At 43.3% G+C, this 22,960-nt stretch overlaps 1 protein-coding gene across 1 annotated transcript in view; it reads left to right on the plus strand.

Moving 5' to 3' along the window:
- The window catches only part of DMBT1 (deleted in malignant brain tumors 1), a 222,876-nt gene that overhangs the window by 181,883 nt on the left and 18,033 nt on the right, over window positions 1-22,960 (plus strand). The window contains exons 15-19 of the mRNA XM_056563617.1: window positions 2,094-2,129; window positions 2,215-2,368; window positions 6,148-6,368; window positions 12,723-12,861; window positions 14,508-14,728. Coding sequence (XP_056419592.1) covers window positions 2,094-2,129; window positions 2,215-2,368; window positions 6,148-6,368; window positions 12,723-12,861; window positions 14,508-14,728 — 771 coding nt within the window. The remainder of the gene's footprint in view (window positions 1-2,093; window positions 2,130-2,214; window positions 2,369-6,147; window positions 6,369-12,722; window positions 12,862-14,507; window positions 14,729-22,960) is intronic.

Raw genomic sequence — 22,960 nt, forward strand, 5'->3', positions numbered from 1 at the left:
CACTGATTAAACTGTATATGTTATAGTACATGAGAACATACTCCATGTATGTTAGGGATTTAATAAATAAGCCTTATGTTTTAGACTTTGTATAACATTTGTATAACATTTATCCCATAGTGTGTAATTACACAGTTTAAAAGGTTGAAAAAATAGTCTATCAAGATCAACGTAAAACCCTACTGTGGTGATCCAGGGGAAGTGTACAACTACTGTACCTAAGTCTAAGGAGTGTAAAACTACTGCAAGTATATGTTTATTATAAGTATGATATCATAATAACATGTGGGAAGTTTGTGAGTGTGTTGGGGACGGTGAGTGGGATCTCTGATGATCATTAGAGAATAGTAACTCTATCACTTTTGTACAAACATAAGTATCTGTGAGGCTTGAGTGTCCATACTTTACTGCAGGGGTGTAGTTGTTGGGAGAGCAGAGGTCCTGGTGCCTAAGAGGGCAGAAAGATATAAATGGCATATGGTAAGTGGTGGGCACAAGTTAAGACCAGGTTAGACATGATCACTCCTCTTATGGCAGGGCTAAAAACCTTGGGCCTCCAGTATTAAAAGTGTCTCATCAAAAAAAGCAACTGATAAGAGTTACATTTTCTTAGCGTGAAAAAAGTAATGTTTATCCTGGTTTCTTTGGACAACAATGTTTTGTTTACATATTGACACATAATACCTTCAGAGATTTTGACACGAGACACATGAGGTAAAGGTAAAGAAAACCTTTTAACTGCAATTTCTCTAACTGGATTTCAGTTTTTTATGTCACACATCTGATAAACAGGATGGGAATTGTAAGACTCACGGCAGTAGGCTGAAACACACACGGTAGTAGCGGATCCGCTGGACCTGTGTGGCAAGTGAAGTGAGCCTTGCCAGGGAGCAGAGTCTAAGGTGCCGCTGGTTTTCACCAGAGCCCGCCGCAAAGCGGGATGGTCTTGCTATGGCAGGCAGCACCCAGGTCGCTACCCCTGGCACGACTTGACCACACAGGCGGCTGAGGAGGTACGAGGCAAAGTAGGGATACAGCAAGTTGTGGTCAGGATAGCAGAAGGTCAGGGCTGGTGGCACATGTGCAAGATCAGGAACATGGCAGGAGGTCAAAAGGCAGGCAGCACAGGAGCAAGGTCAGGTCACAGAACAAAGGGGTCTGGAACACCGCAAGGCACGGACAAAACACTTTTTCTAAGGCACCACTGGCAAACAAAGATCCGGCAGAGGTAAATGGGAGGTGCAGATACTTATAGAAAAGGTGCATGTGTAAGTAATAATTACCAGAGCACAGGCCCTTTAAATCTATGAGCTCCAGCACGCGCGCCCTAGGAGGCGGGGACACACGCGCCAGCGCTGTGAGAGGACAAGAGGGGCAACAGACTGGAAAGGTGAGTGAAGGGCTGAGATTTGCATGCGGGCGCCTCCCACGATGAAAATCCCAGCCCTGCCGGCAGAAGAGGACAGAGTAGGGTAGCGCTCACGGCCAGCGTGTCTGGCTGGAGCGCAGAACGTAACAGGAATGTTTTATTAATGTTTATGGTTAGTGATTACGAAGTTGTGTATTTCACTGTATTCTAAAGTATTAGGCTGGGTTCACACTACGTTTTTAGCAATACGGGACCGTATACGGCTGGAGGGAGCAAAAACCGGCTGTATCCGGCCCATATGTAATGCATTTCAATGAGCAGACCAGAGTCAAATGCTGACTCTGGTTGGAAAATTTTTGCCCTGTATACGGTTCTCTAACCGGACCTAAAACCATGGTACACCATGGTTTTAGGTCTAGTGGGAAAACCGTATACGGGGCAAAAATAAGCCGTCCGGAGTCAGCGTTTGACTCCGGTCGGCTCATTAAAATGTATTACATACGTGCCAGATACGGCTGGGATAAGGGAGCGTCCAGTTTTCGCTCCCCCCAGCCTTATACGGTCCCGTATTGCTAAAAATGTAGTGTGAACCCAGCCATATGCAATTCATCACGTCAGGGTAGCTTTTGTGGGACATTACCTGCCCTGTATGTCCCCTTTTATTCCCCTTGGTATATGTCTGTACAGTACATTTTTTTCTTACAAGTATTTATTTTTTTAACAGTAAATGCTACTCACCCGGACCCTTGGGTAACATCAGGTGAGAAATTGCATTATATTTCTACTTGGATGTGTTGAGACTGGTCAAAGCATGAAAAGTTCTCATATATTTTTTTTTGTTGTAGCACCTAACTATACATGTGGAGGGGTTCTAAATGAAACATCTGGAGTTTTTTCTAGCCCATTTTTTCCTGGACTGTATCCTAACAATGCCTATTGTGTATGGGAGATCAGAGTTATACCTGGGCATACAGTGGATTTATCTTTCATATATTTGGAGTAAGTGTCCATATTTTATTGTAAATGTGTATATGTTACTTCTGACAGTATCTTAACTGGCTTCCAGTCAACATGAGAATGAAGTACATTGCAGTGCTTCAAATTTATACTTGTCATTTTATATAGTTGACCTTAAGGTCACCTTCATTTTCACACCTTCTATGACTTTTTGTCATTAATTCTCCAATGAGGACCTATACAGATATCCCCTATTCTTTGAAATTGACTTTCTTGCACCTTTAGACAAGTTTCCTTGAAAAGAGTGAGCATTCCTTAAAGGGGTATTGCAGGCCAAAACTTTTTTTTATATATCAACTGGCTCCGGAAAGTTAAACAGATTTGTAAATTACTTCTATTAAAAAATCTTAATCCTTCCAATAGTTATTAGCTTCTAAAGTTGAGTTGTTGTTTTCTGTCTAACTGCTCTCTGATGACTCATGTCCTGGGAGCTGTGCAGTTTCTATGGGGATATTCTCCCATCATGCACAGATCCCGGGACATGACATCATCATTGAACAGTTAGACAGAAAACTTCAGAAGCTAATAATTGTTGGAAGGATTAAGATTTTTTAATAGAAGTAATCTGACTTTTCAGAGTCAGTTGATATATATAAAAAAAGGTTTTGCCTGGAATACCCCTTTAACAACCCACCTCTTTTAAGTGTACTTGTGCTCAGGGCTCCAGACATGTACTAGTCACTGAAAACGTTGCATACATACCTGTACAAAATCTTAACTTAGTATAGTGGTCATAGGTGTGACATAAACCGCATAGGAGGGCACACCTATAGAGGGCATACCTCATAGTAAAAGAATAAAATAAGGGAGGGTTGGGAGGGTTCCGCAAATGTCATGTACTCCCCACCTGGAGGAGAAGGGGGAGTTATATACACACGCCCCTCATGTGATCCCTGTAAGCCCCACCTAGAAGTGCAGGGGACATGAAATACTTGTGACAAATACAGTCCTATGGGCTTAAAACTTGTGCTCAGGGCTCCAGACATGTACTAGTGACTGAAAACGTTGCATACATATCTGTACAAAATCTTAACTTAGTATAGCGGTCAGAGGTGTGCCATAAACTGTGTAGGAGGGAACGCCTATAGAGGGCAAAAAGTAACCATAATAGGATGAATAATAATTCATGAATAACACAGCCTACACCCAGCATCATGCTTCACATACCCTAAGTAGACTATACCTTGCGTGCCGGAAAGAGTAGCATCCACCAACTAGTGAGTACTAAAGGTGGTAACCATACCTGAGAGGCTGTGGTAGTAACGTCTGTTTGTGAAGGAAACAACCTGAGAATGATAACAGGACCCGTCAGACGAACTAACTGAAATATACCTATTAACATACTTACTTGTGACACCACTTCAAATGGACACTGAAAGGATGACTCTATGGCAGGTCTGACAAGCACCAATCCTTGCTATTAAGAGGCTAAATTAAACTGTCAGGTAAATGACAATAGCATACAGGGATATAGGTACACTACTGTGGTAGATGTAACAATGACATTGGCTAACCCTCAACACTGATGTTAAAATTGAGACATTAGCCAGTATATCCTTATATGAAGGACATACCTGAGCCCGCACACCAACGCCAAGGTTTCTCAAGTGGGACCTATAACTAACCTACCTGTGCCTGATAAGCAAACGAGGGGCCAGTGGGCAATTACGGCAGCATTAGGTCCGACTAACAGCCTGCTCCCAGTTACCTCCAGTGTGGACTGGGCACACATACAATGGGAGGAGGGAGGCAGACTGGTGATCCCTGGAAGCCCCACCTAGAAGTGCAGGGGGCGTGAAATACTTACGCCCCCTCGCACAAATACTGTCCTATGGGCTTAAAACTTGTCACTTCAAAACACTTGTCAAAGTTTTCATTAGTGGGGCTCTGTGTTTTTAGACCCCCCCCCACTATCATGAGAACAAGGGGGAAGAAGCATGCAACCAAGTGCTGCTTTTCCCCTCTGTGCACATGACAGTAAATGGCCCTGTAGACTTTCTATAGAAGACTATTTCAGTCAGTAGGACAAAGCTGGGAGAGAACATACTTCGCACACACTTCTTGCAGCGATATCACAAATTTTTTAGCACAGTGCCCATATAGAACTGCAAGACATCTTCCTATCTTAAGTCTTATAGATATTTAACTCCTGTCCTCCAGGTATTATTACTTGTTCTATATACTGTTCTACTTAACCCCTTAAGGACCGGGGGGGTTTTCCATTCTTGCACTTTCGTTTTTTGCTCCTTGCCTTTAAAAAATCATAACTCTTTCAATTTTGCACCTAAAAATCCATATGATTGCTTATTTTTTGCGCCACCAATTCTACTTTGTAATGACATCAGTCATTTTGCCCAAAAATCTACTGTGAAACGGAAAAAAAATCATTGTGCGACAAAATTGAAAAAAAAAAAAACGCTGTTTTGTAACTTTTGGGGGCTTCCGTTTCTAGGTAGTACATTTTTCGGTAAAAATTACACCTTATCTTTATTCTGGGTCCATACGATTAAAATGATACCCTACTTATATAGGTTTGATTTTGTCGTACTTCTGGAAAAAATCATAACTACATGCAGGAAAATTAATACGTTTAAAATTGTCATCTTCTGACCCCTCTAACTTTTTTATTTTTCCGCATATGGGGCGGTCTGAGGGCTCATTTTTTTTGCGCCGTGATCTGAAGTTTTTAACGGTACCATTTTTGCATTGATAGGACTTATTGATCGCTTTTTATTGATATGATATAAAAAGTGACCAAAAATGCACTATTTTGGGCTTTGGATTTTTTTGCGCGTACGCCATTGACCGTGCGGTTTAATTAACTATATATTTTTATAATTCGGACATTTCCGCACGTGGTGATACCATATATGTTTATTTTTATTTACACTGTGTTTTTTTTTTTTTTTTTTAGGGGAAAAGGGGGGTGATTCAAACTTTTAATAGGGAAAGGGTTAAATGATCTTTATTAACTTTTTTTTGCAGTGTTATAGCTCCCATAGGGACCTATAACACTGCACACACTGATCTTTCACATTGATCACTGGTTTCTCATAGGAAACCAGTGATCGATGATTCTGCCGCTTGACTGCTCATGCCTGGATCTCAGGCACTGAGCAGTCATTCGGCGATCGGACAGCGAGGAGGCAGGTAGGGACCCTCCGGCTGTCCTGCAAGCTGTTCGGGATGCCGCGATTTCGCCGCGGCTATCCCGAACAGCCCACTGAGCTAACCGGCAGTTTTTACTTTGACTTTTAGCCGCGTGGCTTAGCTTTGAGCGCGCGGCTAAAGAGTTAATAGCGCGTGGCACCGCGATCAGTGCAGCGCGCTATTAGCGGCCGGGTCCCGGCTTCACTATGACGTCGGGCCCGCCGTGATATGATGCGGGCTCACCGTGGGGTGACGTACTTATACATCCTTGGGGTTAATATGTCCTTATTTGGCCTCGGTCTCCTTTTCTTCCTGTCTGGATGTTGAAGTAAAAAGCTTCATATGTTCTGACCTTCTGAAAGCTGTTGTACAGGTACAGTATATATAAAGCTAGTTCTCATAGATAGTTCATGTATATTTTTCATGTTATGTAATGTTAGAAATGCATGTAATAGTGTATTTTCTATCTCACTTTTCACTTTTTATTTAGAGAAACAGTTGTATACATTTCTTGCTTCAACAATATCTTGCTATTTCTTGCCTACTAATTTTTTTACATTCATTTAAAGATTTTGATATGAATTCATTTGGCCATTTTCTATTCAAAACAGACTTGAAAGACAAGATTCCTGCATCTATGATTCTGTGACAATATATGATGGCTTCCCATTCAGTTCCAGACAGCTAGGAAAAATCTGCACTTTTGTCAACTCTACAGTGTATAGGTCTACCTCTAATGTGATGGGCGTTGTTTTCCAAACTGATGGAAGTGTACAAAGAACTGGATTCCAGGCTATGTACTCATCAGTTGCCAGAAATACCAGCTCTTCAGGTACAACTGGCGTAGCAATGACCAAGTTGAAAAAAACTACTGCTCTACCATTTCTGTGGTGATCAATGTCTTCTTATTCAGGTGTAAATTATCTATATACTGTTCTGCTTATTATATCCTTATTTGGCCTCATTTTCTTCCTGTTTATATCCCAATAAAAAGTTTACCCAGGCCTCTAGGAACCTTCATTAATTTCCTTTACACCAAAATGTAAACAACACATTTTACCTGAGCTACTGTTGCTTTTCCTGTGATGTGCAGGGCACAGAATTAAACTTTGGAGGTCCTTACCTGTAGCTTAGCTTCTAGTTCTTTAAAGATTTACAGGATTATTCACAAACTTTTGCTTTCACAGCTGGGTCATCACCAGCCTCTCAAAGCAATCTATCCTCTCATTTAGCCCCACACCAAGCCCTGGCACCAGGGAGGTAGCAAACCATTCAATTGGCAGGCCTGGTGGCAGAATATTTATTATTATAAATCTTTATTATTATTAAATCCCCCCTTCTAACTAGTAGCTGGGCCACTCTCCTGGCTTTCGGAAAGAACACTAAGCAGGAGCAGACAGACAACTGTCAGGACCCCCACACCAAATAAAGCAAAGGCCTCCAGCAATACTCCACCCCTGGCCACGGGACCCGCTGTTGCCCCGTCAAAATGACATCCGTCAAACTCTCCCCAAAACTTTTTTTGGACGGTCTTTCCTGACGGGATGCAACAGCAGTGGGAAAGTAGCCTTACACAGGATCTGCATGCCATATAAGTGAATTATATACAGGACCATATAGAGGTAAATACCAGGATTACACAGGATCTGTATACCATATAAGTGATTATATACAGGACCATATAGAGGTAGATACCAGCTGTATACAGGATCTGTATTCCCTATAAGTAATTATATACAGGACCATATAGAGGTAGATACCAGCTGTACATAGGATCTGTATACCACATGTTTGATTATATACAGGACCATATAGAGTTAGATACCAGCTGTACACAGGATCTGTACACAGATCTTTATACCATATAAGTGATTTCATACAGGACTATATAGAGGTAGATACCAGCTGTACACACTTATGTATACCTTTCATGTTACACATGCATGGTTTGCCTTTTTATCCTGTGTCCCTTGTCTCTCCCCTTCATTCTGTCCTCAGTATGGACTCCTCCCCTCCCTTCACTCTTGTTTCTTCCTTCATCCTTCATCTCAGCACATGTTACCTGTTAGCTGCTCACAGCATGATCTTTTGACCTATCCATTTGTTCATCGGTGTATGATCTGCACAGTTTGGAATAAACTTCATCACAATCTACAAGGTGTCATTTGGATCGAGTCACTGTCAGCCAATTCAACTAAGATTGGAGGCTACTGCTATCTCATCACAAACTGTAAGTTTCAGAGATCACAACCAAATTGGAAAGTTCAAGAGAACTATGAAGCTAACAAAGAGGAACTGCTGAGTAACATCAACCACTTAGGCTAGGTTCAGACTACGGAATTTCCCCCAGAATTTTCGCTTTGAAATTTCCGGCAGAAATTCCGCTTACTATAATGCACAGTGTAGTGAATGCTTTTCCGTCCACAAATTCACACTTCGGAATTTGTGAAGCGGAAAATCCAGATGAAAAATCCGCTAGAAAATTTCCGCCTGAAGAAAGGGGTTGCTCTTTCTTCAGGCGGAAATCCTAGCGGAACACATAGCAGTCTATAGGAGACTGCAGTGTCCGCGCGGTCCTAGCGCCGACTAATTCAGTCGGCGCATGAGGAACTGTGAATCTCCGGGCGGAAATTTTCTGCCCGGAGATTTCGTAGTCTGAACCTAGCCTAATGGTCTAAGACTATTGAATGCATGTCAGCTCTGTCTCAGCCAGCTCATGAGGGACTGCACCTAGAATGTGCTGTTAAGCAATTGAATGCTGCTTATGAGAACTAAGACTGTCTGCCAAATATGTTGATTTCTTAAAGCTGTACAACACAGAAGATTCCATACAAAAATGAAAGGAATGGAATGAGTTTAATCTTGCAAGAAACGATTTAGTAATACAAACAAAGGCAAAAGCAGAAGTAAAAATCGCACATGTCCATGAATCCAGATCCCATCTCTCCACAACTTCTAGGTGCTCCACTAGATCTTCCAGATTCTTACAATTAACATCTTCTACACTCAGCCAACAAGTCATCAAAGTCTGCGCTGATGCAGAAGCATCTAAAATCTAGGCCGTCTTCGCCCAAGAGAAAGCAGAGATGGAAGCTGAAGCTGCATGGAAGAAAGCGGAGATGGAAGTGGAGATGGAAGGTGAAGTTGCACGTAAAAAGCGGGGATGGAAACTGAAGCTGCACGGAAGAAAGCACAGATGGTAATTTTGGAGAAACATGTCAAAGACATGGCAAGACTAAGAGTCCTAGAGCAGGCCACTAGTGACAATGAAAGAGCCATCAGTAGCAGTCAATCTGTTATATCTTACACATCAGAACTCCATCACTCTGTCATAGCAGCCAAAGAACTCAACCAAGGCATTTTCTCTGCACCTACTGCACTTTCTCAAGCAGCGGAAACTGGTATGGACAGAAAAGACTTTCTACCTTACTATGGCACTAACCAGTTACCTCCTAACACCCCCCCCCCCCCCTACTATACAGCTACAAACCAACACACCCTTGGACTGTACGCCAGATCCAGTGTTGAACGCCTTAGCACCATCTTATGTTCCCAAGTCACTCAACATCAGTGTACCGGCCACTGCAGCTAACTATGTCCCACCTGTAACCGTATACTCAAAGTCTGAAAACACAGACATGTCACAGTTTGCTAAAAATATGCTTCGCAGAGATGTCGCTAAGACGGGCCTCACCAAGTTTGATGACAAACCTGAAAATTACAGAGGCTGTAAATTCACCTTTAAAGCCACCATCAGCGAGGTAGATATCACTGCTGCAGAAGAACTGAATCTACTCAGGTGGCTAGGTCCCCAGTCTGCTAAACGTATCAAAAGACTGAAAACAGTTTACACTTCCAATCCTGCTGCCAGTCTCGACACTGCTTGGGACAGACTTAAACGTAACTTTGGCAGCGCTGAGGCCATTGAAAATGCCATATTCATAAGGTTGCAAGGCTTCCCAAGGATTACTGCTAAAGACAATCTAAAGCTTTAACAACTCAGTGATCTTCTACTAGAGCTTCCACCTCCTAAAGCTGATACCCACCTACCTGGGCTCAGTTACCTCAACACCCCTCGTGGCATTAACCCTATTGTCCTTAAGCTACCATATAGAATTTAAGAAAAATGGGTTAGTCGGGGATCAACCTACAAGAAAAAATATTTGCCTTTCCCTTTTCTTTTTTCTGTGACTTCATCAGGGAAATCGCGGACTCTAAGAATGACCCAAGTTTCTTCTACAGCGACTGTAACCCACTTAGTTCACCATCTCCAGGACCTGAAAACACATGTATAACGCACAGAGATCGCAGGGGTCTGATGTTCAACTCACACCTGCTACGGTTCTTCAAAAGACTGGGCAAAACAAGAAATTTGAGGATCCAAATCGCCAATGTCCCATACATAACAAGCCACATCCACTCAAGAAATGCATCGGCTTCAGAAACAACCTTCTACAAGAACATAAGGAGCTTTTAAAGGAATTTGGAATTTGTTTCAGATGCTGTGCCTACACCAAACACCTTGAAAAAGACTGGAATTCCATCATTAAATGCATGGAATGCGGTAATGACAACCATGTACAAGCCTTTCATCTGTACCAACACAGTTCTACTCCATCCACAGATATCCCTCCCGAGGCAAAGCATGGCAGGGAGCACACTGAACGAACAGCTGTCTCCTCCCCAATATTCTCTACATGCACTGAAGTCTGTGAGGAAGGACTTTGTGAGAAATCCTGTGCAAAAATATGCTTGGTTCATGTATACTCAAAGGGCCAACCTGAAAGGGCCATAAGACTGTATACCATTCTTGACGATCAGAGTAACGGATCTCTTGCAAGCACAAGGTTCTTTGATTTGTTAGGCATAGCAGGAGATGCTGTACCTTATACCCGGGGTACTTGTGCAGGCATTACAGAAGTCTTGGTTAGAAGAGCCAGTGGCCTCATAGTTTCTCCTCTCAATAGCAACATAGAAATACCCTTGCCCATTATCATCGAGTGTAATCAGATCCCAACTAACAACGATGAAGCTGCCCTGCACCATTCACACTTGGAGGACATAACTAACCAAAACCAGCCATTTATGGACTGAGGAAAACAGCCCAAGAAGGCGAACAAGTCTTCGGGTCTGATGCACGTCAGTTTGTGGAAAGGAACTTCTACGTAGACTAAGGTCTGAAGTCTCTAAGGAGGAAGAAGCCATCAACCTTCTCAACATAACTCAGAACATGCTCGCTACTGCCAACCTCTGACCACACAAAATCATTTCCAACAGCAATGAGGTTATGACAGCATTTCCTTCTGATGATCATGCCATCAGTGCTAAGGAATTCCAACTAGGTTCTGAACTTACCCTCACTCAACACAGATATTTGTTCATCGGTGTATGATCTGCACAGTTTGGAATAAACTTCATCACAATCTACAAGGTGTCATTTGGATCGAGTCACTGTCAGCCAATTCAACTAAGATTGGAGGCTACTGCTATCTCATCACAAACTAAGTTTCAGAGATCACACTTTCAATGCTTAGACTGGAGAGGCAGAACAATACCATATAAGTGATCATCATATACAGCACCATATGGTGGCAGATACCAGGTGTACACAGAATCTGCATACTATATACATGATTATTTGCAGGACCATATAGGAGGTAGATATCAGCTGTACGCAGGATCTTTGTACCATATAAGGTATTATATACAGGATCATATAGAGGTTGATACCAGCTGTACACAGGATCACTATACCATACATATATAAGTGATTACAGTTACATTTGTTACATCTAGGGAACTCACAGACATCTTTTCTGATCACTTTCATCCTTCCCTTTCCTTTATTTCTCCATCTGCATCAGACCGCCATATCGACTTCTCTCCACCAAATCTCATCTCTTAACATCTGCAGGACAAACATGTTAGATTCTGCTCTTTTCCAGTGCCATCCCCTTCTCTATACACTCTCCCCATCTTTAGGCCCTGAAGTGTAATAATGCCCTCTTTTGTGTCCTGCACAGATAAGGGCAGGAAGGTAGGTAGCCAGGCATGTAGGTAGGTATTTAGGTAGCTAGGTATGTAGGTTGGTAGGTATTTAGGTAGCAATGTATGTAGGTAGGTAGCCAGGTATGTATGTAGGTCAGTTAGGTAGCCGGATATGTAGTTAGGTTGCCAGGTATGTAGGTAATAAGGCAGGTATGTAGGTAAGAAGTTAGGCAGCCAGATATGTAGGCCGGGTATGAAAGCAGTTAGGTAGCAAGGTATGTAGGTAGGTAATTGGCCAACCAGGTATGTAGGCCAGGTATGAAGGTAGTAAGGTAGCCAGGAATATAGGAAGGTCTACCCCCCAGGCCCCAAACCATACCCCCTCCTCCCTTTGTGCCAAGTAAAAATAAAAAAGGAAAAACAAAAACAGACACTCACCTGTCCAATGCAGCGATCTTCTGCCAGACGGATTCTTCTGGCTCCATAGTGCTGGCGATGATCAGTGACGTCAACAGTGCCTGCACTGCGTGCTGTATGGGGGCGAAGGTCACATGTCTTCTAGGCCACAGATGCAGCTCACACTGAGAAGAGGCTTTCAGCTGTATGCGTGAGCTGCACATACAGCTCAAACAGCCCTAGCCTGCCTGGGGATCTGGGGCAAGTGTCCTGGATCCCCAGTAGCAGCAGTGTGTCCTTTCCTCGGACCATGTCCGGACAGACCGGCCGGTCAGTCTGCTCCTGCCACTAGGGTTACCATTTCTTAGCCTAACACCTGTACGTCATCACCTAGCTGGGTAATTTTGTTCAGAAACACAGGGACAGGAGTGCCTTTCCATATCATAAAACCCTTTCTACTTCCCCTTTTTACATTAATCTGATTAATGATAAAGATTTTTTTTTTAAACTCTATTTATTCATAAGCCACTTTGTACATCAAATATAGTGTGTTAAATGAAGTATAGTGGTGCAACACCAAATTCAAAATACCATATCTGTCTTTGTGTTATGTTGAGTTCACACAATCATAAATCAACCTAGAAGGAAGATAATGCATTAAGAAATGTCTTAACTTTTCTAAGAGTCCTTGTTACATTTTCATTAGCCTAATGTCCTTTAACAAACTGTATAATGGGAATGCTTGATGCAATTATATTGTTTAGAAATAACACAATTTTCTAAAAAAAAATTCTCCTGGTAGTTAACTGTGGTGGGATCCTGAGAAATCCTTGGGGTGTCATTGAAAGCCCTGCTTATCCGCATTCACACAACCCTGCAGACTGTGTTTGGCACATTCAAGTCCCAAACAGCATTATCCAGCTCTACTTTATTGATTTTGCGTAAGTATTCATTTATATTTATTTGACACAAATTATATAATACCGTCTACATCTTTCCTAGAGCACATCTTTGGGGTTGGGCTGCAGATAGTTCCACTTCAATATTTGTCATGTTTGTATGCAGTACAAATGCACTTTTTATTACAGGCGTATTCCGGCTTTATACATCTTATCCTCTATCCAAAGGATAGGGAAGAAGATGTATGATCGCAGGGGTCCTGCCGCTGGGGACGCATTAATGGAGGGGACGTGGCATGACATAACTAGGAGGCATGGACTTGGCGGAAGCACCCGGCATGGAATGCCAGAGGCTGCACCGTGATCATTGGGGTCCCCAGCGGCGGGACCCCTGCGATCATACATCTTATCCTCTATATAGTTAGTACGGTCGAAAAAAGACATATGTCCATCAAGTTCAACCAGGGAATTGAAGGGTAGGGGTGTGGCGCGATATTGGGGAAGAGATGGGATTTTATATTTCTTCATAAGCATTAATGTTTCCTATGGATTAAGGTTTCTGTCCCTATAAATCTAGTATTCTGTCCCTATAAATCCTTTGGATAGGGGATAAGATGTATAAAGCCAGAATACCCCTTTAAATATACCAGTGTTCCTAGCAGGCATCGAAAGGGTTACCAAATATAGTAGTTACCACCTTAACATGCTGCATTTAGCCTGTATAAGGTAGGCAACACTGCCATCTACTGCCCCTTCTTAGTATTTTTCTCATTGTACATTACATAACGGTTTCTAGTATATAAGTATAAGATAGGTTAAATAGTCTCAGTACAGCTGGAGATTAGCAGAGTTTTTCTGTATGAGTGAGGCAGAAAGGATGTATTACTGTTGTTTTCCCCTTTAGGTATCAGGTCTAGTCAGGCCACATACCTCCCAACCATTCTGGATAACTCCAGATTCTGGGGTAATTTGCCACTGTCTCAAGATTACCACCACATAGTAACATAGTTCATGAGGTTGAAAAAAGACCAAAGTCCATCAAGTTCAACCTATATCCCTAATGAGTCCCTACTGAGTTGATCCAGAGGAAGGCAAAAAACCCTCATACTAGAGGTAAAAATTCCTTCCCGACTCCAAATATGGCAGTCAGAATAAATCCCTGGATCAACGTTCTGTCCCTATAAATCTAGTATACATAACCAGCAATGTTATAATTCTCCAAAAATGCATCCAGACCTGTTTTGAACTCTTTTACAGAGTTCACCATGACCACCTCCTCAGGCAGAGAATTCCACAGTCTCACTGCTCTTACGGTAAAGAACCCCTGTCTGTGCTGGTGTAGAAACCTTCTTTCCTCTAGACGTAGAGCATGCCCCCTTGTTATAGATACAGTCCTGGGTATAAATAGATCATGGGAGAGATCTCTGTACTGTCCCCTGATATATTTATACATAGTTATTAGGTCTCCCCTAAGCCTTCTTTTTTCTAAACTAAATAACCCTAATTCTGATAATCTTACACTGCCAGATGTTTTGTGTATGAGCTAACTTCTGCATTTGCAAAGTAGCTTACAAATGTAGAAGCCTGAAAGTTATCCAATGTTGCAATAACTTGGAATCTAAACCACTGGTAATGTATTAGAATCTTGCTGCTTATATGTATTTGTGTTTTCTTATTTTTCAAAACAGAGTTGAAAATTCATCTTATTGTACATCTGGATATGTGTCAGTATTTGATGGGACACCTTATGGTTCCCCATTACTGGGAAAACTTTGTGGAACATCAAAAAGGAATTTTACCTCTTCACTGAACGGTTTGAGTGTGGTCTATAACAGCAGAGGAAGCAACAGCAACTTTGTCCGTGGATTTCGTGCTAGTTATAATGCTATTTCCCAGAACAATCAAAATGGTAAAAATCCAGTTTACTATCATGCAAAACATTAGCAATCTACTAAAACAGAAACAATTTGCAGTTAGTTCAGGCTAGTTTGTGTATTAATATAACAAGAGTCCATTACCATCAACCTAAACCTTACTGTGTTGATCAAGAGGAAGCCAAAAAAAAAAGCATGAGGCTGATGCAATTGCCCAATTACAGAAGACAAATTCCTTCCTGACTCCAGTATGGCAATCATAATAAGGACCCTGGATAAACGTTCTATCCTCATAAATCTAGTATCCATATATAACGAATATGTGATATTCGCGAATATAGGCCGAATATCCGTCTATATGTTCACGAAATATCGCGAATTCGAATATGGCCAATGCCGCTCATCACTACCTGTAATATTATATTTTCCAGAAAAACATCCAGACCTTCCTTGAACCCAGACATCACAATATCATGTGGCAGAGCATTCCATAGTCTCACTGCTCTTACAGTAAACCTGTCACAAGCCTCTATGCCTCTTTTCATACATTCAATGGCTTTGCTAGCCTTGGCGGCAGCTGTATGGCACTGAACGCAAAAATTGTGAATATACTGTCCATCAGTATCCCCAAGTCCTTTTCAGAATAAGTTTTACCTAATCTTTTAAGTTTTTAGCACACAATTGTACATTTTTACAGCCCAACTGCACAACCTTAAATTTATTCACATTAAACTACCTTTACCATGTCTGTACTTTCCCAGATCCCTCTGTAATATCATATTTTCCTCATCTGTAGTCATTACCTTATTGAATTTAGGCTACATTCCCACTACGATTATGCTGCATCCGGCGGGGAAATTTAAAAACCGTCCACTGCCGTATCCCAGACAGAACTGCACTGCATCCCATTCATTTAAATGAGCCGAACAGAGTCAGATTGTGACTCTGGTCGGCTCATTTTTGAACCGCATCAGTTTTTATTTCTGGGCTAAAAAATGTGGTATGCTTAGGAGCCACTTAGAAAGAGAATCACAGAAAAATATTCTGTTAATAAAGCCTAATGCAGCTACTTCTAATACAATGGTGTAGGCAAATACCTTTTGAAACACATCCCTAAAAGGTTCTAGTCTCACTTTAGAGGGGGCTAAATCTAGGGCTCAAAGCAAAAGGCAAAGGCACTGGCAGTGGCAGGCACTGGCAGTAGTATGCAATGTGATACCAAGTAGTGCTCCACTTCATGCACCTGCCCTGATTTCGGTGGTGCACATAGCCAATTCACATGTATGAAATCATAGAACTGAAGAAAAGACAGCGGCCAGCACTCACCATTCAGGGATCTTTATTGAAGGTATTGGTGGACATACATTACTTCAGCGGGCAGGGTCTAGAGGCAGGGGTCTCGGGACAGCACTGTTTCAAGCACAACGGCGCTTCCACTAACCGATACACCGGCGCACCTCAATTAAGTATGTGGGTCACGACGGGGAGGTAGTCATGATAACACCCAAACAACAACAAAGCCATGTGATAATCTGTGAAGAATTCAAAGATCAATGGGCACAAAGGCATATGTGACCTATATTTAAAAAGAGATTACAAGAATGGGAGCAACTCAAAACGATCATTTAGTCCCAGGTCTCCAGTCGCATCAAGTTTTACAATCCAACGAGCCTCCCTTTTCAATAGGAGGTTGTTCCGATCTCTGCCATACACAGAAGGATTGATTCTTTCCAAACCTGCAAATTTTAAACAGGTAGGATCATTGTCATGTGCATCGCGGACATGGGCTATTTTTGTGGGGGCACCAATCCCAGTTCTGATCGAGTGAAAATTTTTGCGGATCCGAATATAAAGGGGGTGTATTGTTTTCCCCACGTAGTATTTACTACATGGGAAAAGCAAAGAATATACTACATGTGATGTGGGACAGGTGATAAGGTTATTCACTATGTGGGTAAATCCACCTAAATGTATTTGTCTGCTAGCGATGTTATACTCTAGGAGTATGTTTGGTGAGCCATTTAGATCCTGTGGGCTCCTCTTCTTTTTTCTTTTTGGACATGATTTGTTTATGTTTGTCACCTAAGGTTATATTTTTGCTATAGGTGATCAAGGGTTCAGAGGCAGCTACCAGTTGTAAATCGGTATCAGCCTCTAACATGTACCAATGTTTGTGGAGGGCCTTAGGAAATCTTCGGCTTGGTGTTCAAATACGTCAGGTTTGCTGTTGATTCTCTTAAGGCAAAGAAACTGGGAATAGGGAATTCTGTTTTTCACGTGCATTGGATGGGAGCGCTGATAATGTAGACGAGCGTTACGGGCGGTGGATTTGCGGTAACCCATGGTAACCAGGGACCCATTTTCTACCCGTAGCTGTACATCTAAGAACTCGGGCCTTGACCCTCCAAATGCACTTGTAAACAGCATATTCTCATTGTTACAGTCATTAATGTCTTGACAATTTCAAGAAAAAGAGACTCAGAGCCCTCCCACACCACCAGAACATCATCGACAAATCATAAAAATAATTTAATAAGTTTAACATAAGGATTTGTCTCACAAAACATGTAACGACTTTCAAAAGTGGCGAGGTAGAGATTAGCATAAGTGCAGGAGACCGGCATGCCCATGGCCGTGCCAGTCACCTGCCTGCAATCTCTGCCCTCCAAAAATGCCTGTATTCTCTGTATTCTGTTTATGCCTGTATTATCTGCACCAGAGCCCACACTAGAGAAGTGATTTGCATTAGTCCTTAACATGGATATGGAACATTACAAGGGTTACAGTGAGTACTTACACCTCACAGGTTTTTTGAACAGTGGGCCGTAAAAGTGAAATATTAGATTTTTAATACTAAATTGCTGGTTTTAACCAAAAAAAAAAATCGTTTCACAAGTAGTAGCCAAAATGTCTCCAGAATAAGAATATACCCCATACATGGCGTAAAGCACTATGCGGGTGCAAAACAGGGCTTAGGAGTGAGACAGCACCGATGACATAGGAGGCCTAAAGTGGTGCTTTGCACTGCAATGGTTGAGGTTCTGACGTAAAATTAAAAAGAAAAAAAAACCCTGGCAAGTGACCACAATTTTGAAACTACACCCCTAAAGGAAGGTAACAAGGGGTACAGTGAGTACTTATACCTCACAGATTTTTTGAACAGTGGTCCATAAAATGAAAAATTTGATTTTTTTTACACTATAATGCTGGGGATACCCAATTTTTTACATTTTCACAAGGGGTAATTGGAGAAATTGGGTTACAAATTTTGGATGGCTTTTTCCCCTGACTATGGAAATACATCCACATATGGGGTAACGTGCTGGGCAGGCACACAACAAGGCTCAGAAGTCATAGAGGTCTGTTTGCATTTGAGGCCTATGGCATATCAGTAGCTGACGGTTACATACATTCAGAGAAAAATACAAGAATGAAATACCCACATGTGACACCGTTACAGAAAGTTCCCACCCTGAGGAATGGGTTTAGGGCTAAAGAGGACATTTTGAACGCACGGGTGTTTCCTAAATTTATTTTCCAGGAATAGATGAAGGGTAGCTTTTGAAAATTGCAATTTTCAACCTATGCTCTGCTTCATCTTTCTGGGAACAACTAACATGTGACTCCGAATTGTCGCCTGGAAATACGACAGAGCTCATGACCGAGAACTCTTCGCATTTGAGGCCGATGTTTCTTACGGACCTAACAGTTACATACATTCAGAGGATAATACAAGAAAGGAACACCCACATGTGAGCTTATTACAAACAGTACACCACTAGGGAAGGTGTATAGGGGTGAAGTGGAGATTTGGAACAGATAGGTGCTCCCTAAATTTATTTTCCAGGAATGGATGAAGTGTACTATGGGGGGGGGATGAAAATTGCAATTTTAATATTGATATGCCAATTATATTCATAGAATGATGACCCAGAGTATAGCCGAAAGTAAAAATGATGCCCGCCCCAAACCCTGAAGTAACATCAGGGAAAAAGATTTAAAAAAATGTAGTGCTCCATGGAAGTGTAATACTCCCTGAAGCAGTTTTTAATGCAGATGCCCGGATGATCGGAGCAAGTGTCACACTGAGTGGTGGTGTCCTTCTGAACACACTGTAAAGAAGGGACGATCCCAGAAAAAAGTGCAGTGTGGGGGACCTCACCTGGAGAGTGTTGGCTGGGGACGATCCGGGGCATGGAAGTTCCAGAGGTGCTCTGACCCACTCCTTGGCGGTCACCAAAGATGAGGGCCTTTAGAACTACCTCTTGAAACTGCAGGAATGTCCCTGTGTTGCCATGGTACTGGGACAGTACAAAAGAGTTGTACATGGTAACCTGTACCATGTAGACCGCAACTTTTTTGGTACCATACCCGTGTTTTCCACATGGCATCATATGGCTGGAGGACTTTATCTGAAAGATCAACTCCCCCCATATACTGATTGTAGTCCAGAACACAATCGGGCTTGAGGACCAGTCCCGCGGTGCCTTTCACAGGGACAGGGGTGCTGACGTTCCCATGAATTGTGGTGAGCATCCCTCTTGTCCTTATACCTTACCAGCAACAGGTTTTCATGGGGGATAGGAGCGTGTAGGGGATGGGGCGGAAGGCCTGTCCCACAAGCGACCGTGGATCTGGCGGTGAGGGATGTGAAGAGAGGGATACTAGTATAAAAGTTATCCACGTAAAGGTGGTAACCTTTATCTAGCAATGGGTGCAAAAGGCCCCAAATGATTTTCCCGCTAACACCTAGAATGGGGGGACATTCTGGGGGTTCAAAACAGGAATCTCGTCCCTCATACACTATAAACTTGAAAGTGTACCCTGAGGTATTCTTGCAAAGTTTATACATCTTCACACCATACTGCGCACACTTTGTAGGGATGTATTAACGGAAGATGAGTCTCCCCTTAAAGCTGATGAGAGACTCATCAATAGCGACCTCCCACCCTGGGATATAGGCCTCCCAAAATGGGGGACATGCCGCATTATCAGCATAATGCAAACATTTCTGAATGGCCTCGAAACGGGGACGTGTCATGGCGATACTGTAGAGCGGGGTCTGGTAAAGGACGTCCCTTGTCTGACACTGTTTTTTTTTTAACTAGACCCATATGCAGCACGAGGTCCCAAAAGGTCCTCATTTCTGCCGCATTGACGGCATACCATCCATTGGGTCTAGATAAAAATGAGCCCGGGTTTGCGGCAACAAACTCTTGGTCGTCACTGAAAAAAAAAACTGAAATAGTCCATTTCAGTGAACCCGACTATGTCAATCTTGATTCCTGAGTCGCCAACAAACTCAGGAATAACGGGATCCTGGTCCACTGGCTGAGTCCAGACAAGTTCGCCGGTCCGGGGCACCAGTGAACTTGGCTGGGGGGTTGACTAGTATGAGCGCCAAGGGGACTCATACTAGCATGGGGCACATGGTCAGGAACAGAGGAGGTTTGCGGCCTTGCTTTGCGGCATCTCCGCCGCCTTGGTGGCTCAATATCAGAAGATGATGAGGAGGACGAGGAAATAAGGAAAGTGGGGTCTTCCTCGTACTCTGAGGCGCTTTCAGACTCGGAGGCAAGTAAGGCATATGCCTCCTCTGAAGACGCCCTGCAGGCCATTTCCCTACTCTAATGGGGGTGAAGTGTATATATATATGTGGGGGAAAAGACTTTATTTGTGTATGTGCTGCGTGTGGTGTGGTGCGATACTACCTCCCTAACCCGCCCTAACCTAAGAATAAAAATATAAAAATATAGAAGAAAACTAAACTAAAAAAAAAAGAAAAAGACTTAAAAAAAAAAAATCTTCAAGCGCAAAAAACCCTGCGCCAAAACAAAAGCGTTTACCAAATCAGTGGTGTGCACACTGATTAGCGCTTGGTGGCGGCAGGGGGCGCAGAAGTCAGTGCCACTCAGCCCAGAACAATGGCTAGTGGTACGTACACAGACCCCCACACAAAATACCCAAAAAATTAAATAATAAAACGCTTAACCCCGAAAAAATGCACCTGCCTGAGCCCAAAAAGAAATGCTGATCAGTGATAAATCACTAACAGCGGTGGGGCAGGCTGCACCCAGCGGTACGGTCCGTCCACACAGTACAGGCCTGCTACTGGTGGCACGGACCGCCTATAGGTGCAAAAAATAAATAAAAAATCCGCTATAACCCGAAAAGTGCCTGCACCAAAAAAAAAAAAAAACGCTAATCAGTATTACGGGACTGATCAGCAGCGGGTCTGCACCCAAAAAAAAGAATGCTGGGGGCAGACCGAGGCGACCCTGTAGGGCCGGGGTCACGGAGCTAAAGGGGCTACGGACCCCTACAGACGGTACGCCAAAAAATAAAACATTTTTTTTAACCCCTAACTGTCCCTACCTTATCTACTGCTTTCTCTGACTGCTTTCTGTACCAAGGGGCCACAGAAAGGGGGCACTTTTTTTTCACTTTTTGAGGGGGAGATGGCAGCACGGGGCTCCGTCCTACACACCAGATCACTGAAGAATGGTGGGCAGAACGGAGCATCGTGCTCCTGCACCCACCTCCCACCTCCCCATACTGCCCCCAGTACTGTACGGATGATGATCGGTGGTGTATATTACACCACCGATCATCATAATTATCCGGGTCATTGGGTAACACGTGACCCAAATGACCCGTAACCACCACAGACCGCGGCTTAGCATTTACTCAGGATCCCCCTCGGCACTCTTCCGGCTCTGATCCCCGCCCAGCGAGCGGCAAGGAACGGAATCGCAGCAAATCGCCGGTCTGAATTGACCGGCAATTTGCGGCGATTGCTGATATTGGGGGACCTCAGGACCCCCCTGGGCGATATGCCTGGATGCCTGCTGAACAATATCAGCAGGCATCCCGGACCGGTCCCTGTCCAGCGAGCGACAGGGGACGGAAGAACGCATGGCGTACCCATAAGCCCTGAGTCCTTAAGGACTCGGAAACGGGGGCGTATGGATACGCCCTGTGTCCTTAAGGGGTTAAAGGTGGCAATCCATCTAGGTTTTCATTAGATTTGTTCAGTCGAGCAGTCCGGCAGGATGTGAAGGCTATAGTCTATCCCCTACCCAAGACTAACCTTACCCCTAGAGAGGAACGTGCTCTTAAGTGGCTGTCTTCCAGATCAGATTTAAAAACTGCTAAAGCCGACAAGGGTGGCGGTACTGTAGTGATGACAGCCGTCTATTACCTTGAAGAAACCAAAAGATGACTGGGAGACAGATCCACATATGAGCCTCTTCTCTCTAACCCTACTAGTAAAACCTTAGGTGCATTACGCACATTTTTAAGAATCAAATGTGAACAAGGCCTAATAACACAACACACTGCTGAAAAACTCCTGCCCCTCTCACCCAGGTTTGCAAAATGGTATTTCTTGCCAAAGATCCTTAAGGCTGGGTCCACACTACGTTTTCCCCCATACGGGAGCGCATACGGCAGGGGGGAGCTAAAAGCTCGCGCTCCCGTATGTTACCGTATGCGCTCCCGTATGTCATTCATTTCAATGAGCCGACCGGAGTGAAACGTTCGGTCCGGTCGGCTCATTTTTGCGCCGTATGCGCTTTTACAACCGGACCTAAAACCGTGGTTGACCACAGTTTTAGGTCCGGTTGTAAAAGCGCATACGGCGCAAAAATGAGCCGACCGGACCGAACGTTTCACTCCGGTCGGCTCATTGAAATGAATGACATACGGGAGCGCATACGGTAACATACGGGAGCGCGAGCTTTTAGCTCCCCCCTGCCGTATGCGCTCCCGTATGGGACAAAACGTAGTGTGGACCCAGCCTAAGTCACAAAGCCGACCAAATCTGCGACTGTGACTGAATCATTATCTCGTATGGTTGCTAAAGCCCCTTACAAGCCACTCCCACATACATTAAATACACCAGTGACCTTCTCTCCCACCTTGACAGTTTTCATTGGCAAGAACATTTTCAGCTTGCCTCCATTGATGTGGACAATTTATACACCCGCATCCCTTGGGATGCAGATGTACGAGCCATCCGCGAAATCCTCCATGAGACCAAAAAAACGGAGGAATTTATTTCCTTTGTTTGTGAAGCTTTGCTTTTCGTTTTATCCCATAATTAATTTTTGGAGGGCATAGATTAGTACAGGCAGGTCACCGGCACGGCCATGGGCACGCCGTTCTCCTGCACTTATGCCAATCTCTTTCTCACCACTTTTGAATGTCTTTACATGTTTTGTGAGACAAATCCTTATGTTAAACATATTAAATTATTTTTACGATTT

This window comes from Hyla sarda, chromosome 3 (assembly GCF_029499605.1).
Source record: "Hyla sarda isolate aHylSar1 chromosome 3, aHylSar1.hap1, whole genome shotgun sequence".
NCBI classification, from domain to species: domain Eukaryota; kingdom Metazoa; phylum Chordata; class Amphibia; order Anura; family Hylidae; genus Hyla; species Hyla sarda.